The following is a 2376-nucleotide window of genomic DNA, read 5'->3' on the forward strand; positions in this document are numbered from 1 at the left end:
TAGAGGTATACAAATAGTATATATTATAATAATTAAAAAATATAAAATGTATCAAAAAAGGATAATGGAAGGATTGCTGAATCAAAAAACTTGAAAATTTACCTATAGACCATAAGTCATTTCATAGTAGAAGTTCAAAAGTAATGAACATATAAAAATTAAAGGCACAAATTTTTTATAAGCATTTTAAATTCAAATGTTGATGAAATCCATCATAATCGCGAACATTATAAAATTATTTTGTATTTAAGAAAGTATATAATGTTCAATTTTTATAGCTAAGAACTAAAAGTTCAAAACAAGGTTAAAATATATATAAATATAAGTTATACCTATTTAACTATTGCAAATAATAGGTAACAAATTGGCAACAAAAAACAGCGGTAAAACGGAAATATTTACACGACACCAGTTTTGAATTAAATTTATTTTGATGTTTTTGTTGTGATTAAAAATGATTAGGTAACCTTCATGAGTTAAAATCTTAATAAAATACTTAGGGCCGTATGCATAGTCCGACACTTAAGGTGCACCTAAAATCAGTTAGGTAATACCTAACTATGGAGCAACTAGGTGTCACCTAGCTGCCCCTTAATTTTTGGCTGCATAGTTAAAATATAAGTAGCCCGTAGTTAGGTATTACTTAAATATTGTTTTCCTTAAAATGAATGTATTCTTCCATGCTTATCAGTAATATTTATGATAATTGTCGGTGTTATCACTTATCACATGATCAAATAAATTATTAAAATTTTATATACTTTCGAGTTTTAAATTGAATATTATTTTTACTGACTGATATTTTTAATCTGAAACTTGGGAGTATCATAATGGATTTAAAGAGCAACATTTTAAAACGTGAAAGAGGGCCAAATTGGGAACATGAAGAAAAAGTAATATTTTTTCATTGTTTCCAAAAAGTGGCTAACGTATTAGAAGACAGTAAAAAAGACTTCAATACAAACAGCAAAAAAAACATTGCATGGTTAAGTCTAATGAATAATTGCAATGCTCATTCCAATGTTAAAAAGGTAATTACTAATATTATTTAAATATTTAATCTGTGTGCACATTTTTAATTTTCTAATTGAACTTATGCAATTTCTGACTTCTGTGTACATGCATAATATATATTAGAGATGTTCTGGATACCCATCAATTACTTGACATCATATTTAAGACGTGGTCCTTCCCCGGAGTAATACCTACATTTTTAGTTTTTACCCTAGGCTTACTCAGTAGGTACTGAATTTACTCAACTCATATCCGGTAACTGGCAAACATTGATAATCTATACATAAATATATGCATACTTATTAATATGACGGGTATAATCTAAAGCAATAAATTAAAATTCATTTTAATTGCATAACTACCCAGTGCTGGAAGTTTAAAGACTTAATTAATATAATAATTAATTTCTCGATCAGTAATTATTGGTAACTGGTACCCTTTGTGTATTTACATTTCTACTCAGCAAATACTCAACACCCAGGTAGTATTTAAAAATTTTACTCGGTACATGGTTCATAACAAATAATCTACCCAGAACATCTGTAATATATATGTAACAAAACTAATTTAGAATAAAAAGTTATTTTGCATTGTTCTCAAAAAACCTTTAGAGGGAAATAAGAAATTTAAAAAAATTCTGGGAGACGGAGAAAGCAAAATCTCGAAAAGCATTTACCTCAGAACGATACAGCCGAATGAAAACTGGTGGAGGTTGTGAAGACAAAATTAATGATTCAATAAACCCAGATGTTGAAGAACTAATAAGAAAACCACACATAGTTGAATGGAGTAATTTTCATGACAGTGATTCTGTAGTTATTGATAATCCTCCATTTCACAATAAATTAACAATACAACAATTACTTAATCAACAGTAAAGTCTAATTAAAAAAAGGAATAATACAATTATTAATTATAACGACAAGTTATAATATAGATTATATGTTTGTTTAATGATAACATCAAATTAAACATTTACGGGATGGCTAGGTGATGGATATTGACCACTTAACTTTACGGATTACTTTATGTATCAGCAGATCCATAACTATGACTATGCATTGCAAAGTTACGGGGATTCTCTTAGGTGTCACCTAAAATCCGTTAGGTGTTACTTAAAATGACTATGCATACGGCCCTTAAAGTACCTACATTTTATATAGACCTGATATTATAATGTCTAAAATATTTTACATTTTGGAGAGTCTGCATAGTACCTACCTAATAACTTATGATTATAGCAAAATACAAAAAATACACATCTACGACGTTTCCAAATATGTATGTGATTTTTATTTATTAGATTACCGAATTCGTTACCAAATGTATTCATTTATTTTTTCCATTATTTAGTGTGTTTGT

The 2376-nt window shown here is 27.9% G+C and overlaps 1 protein-coding gene across 1 annotated transcript; it reads left to right on the top strand.

The window, feature by feature from the left end:
* The first annotated feature begins 479 nt into the window (after positions 1-479).
* On the top strand, positions 480-2203 carry LOC107883392 (myb/SANT-like DNA-binding domain-containing protein 3). Its single transcript, XM_016803313.2, has 2 exons — positions 480-1031; positions 1626-2203. Exons 1-2 carry the CDS (start codon positions 831-833, stop codon positions 1890-1892), a joined length of 468 nt encoding a protein of 155 aa, XP_016658802.1. The 5' UTR covers positions 480-830; the 3' UTR covers positions 1893-2203.
* The last annotated feature ends 173 nt before the right edge of the window (positions 2204-2376 follow it).

The sequence above is a fragment of the Acyrthosiphon pisum genome, unplaced genomic scaffold (assembly GCF_005508785.2).
Source record: "Acyrthosiphon pisum isolate AL4f unplaced genomic scaffold, pea_aphid_22Mar2018_4r6ur Scaffold_11238;HRSCAF=11854, whole genome shotgun sequence".
Taxonomy (NCBI): domain Eukaryota; kingdom Metazoa; phylum Arthropoda; class Insecta; order Hemiptera; family Aphididae; genus Acyrthosiphon; species Acyrthosiphon pisum.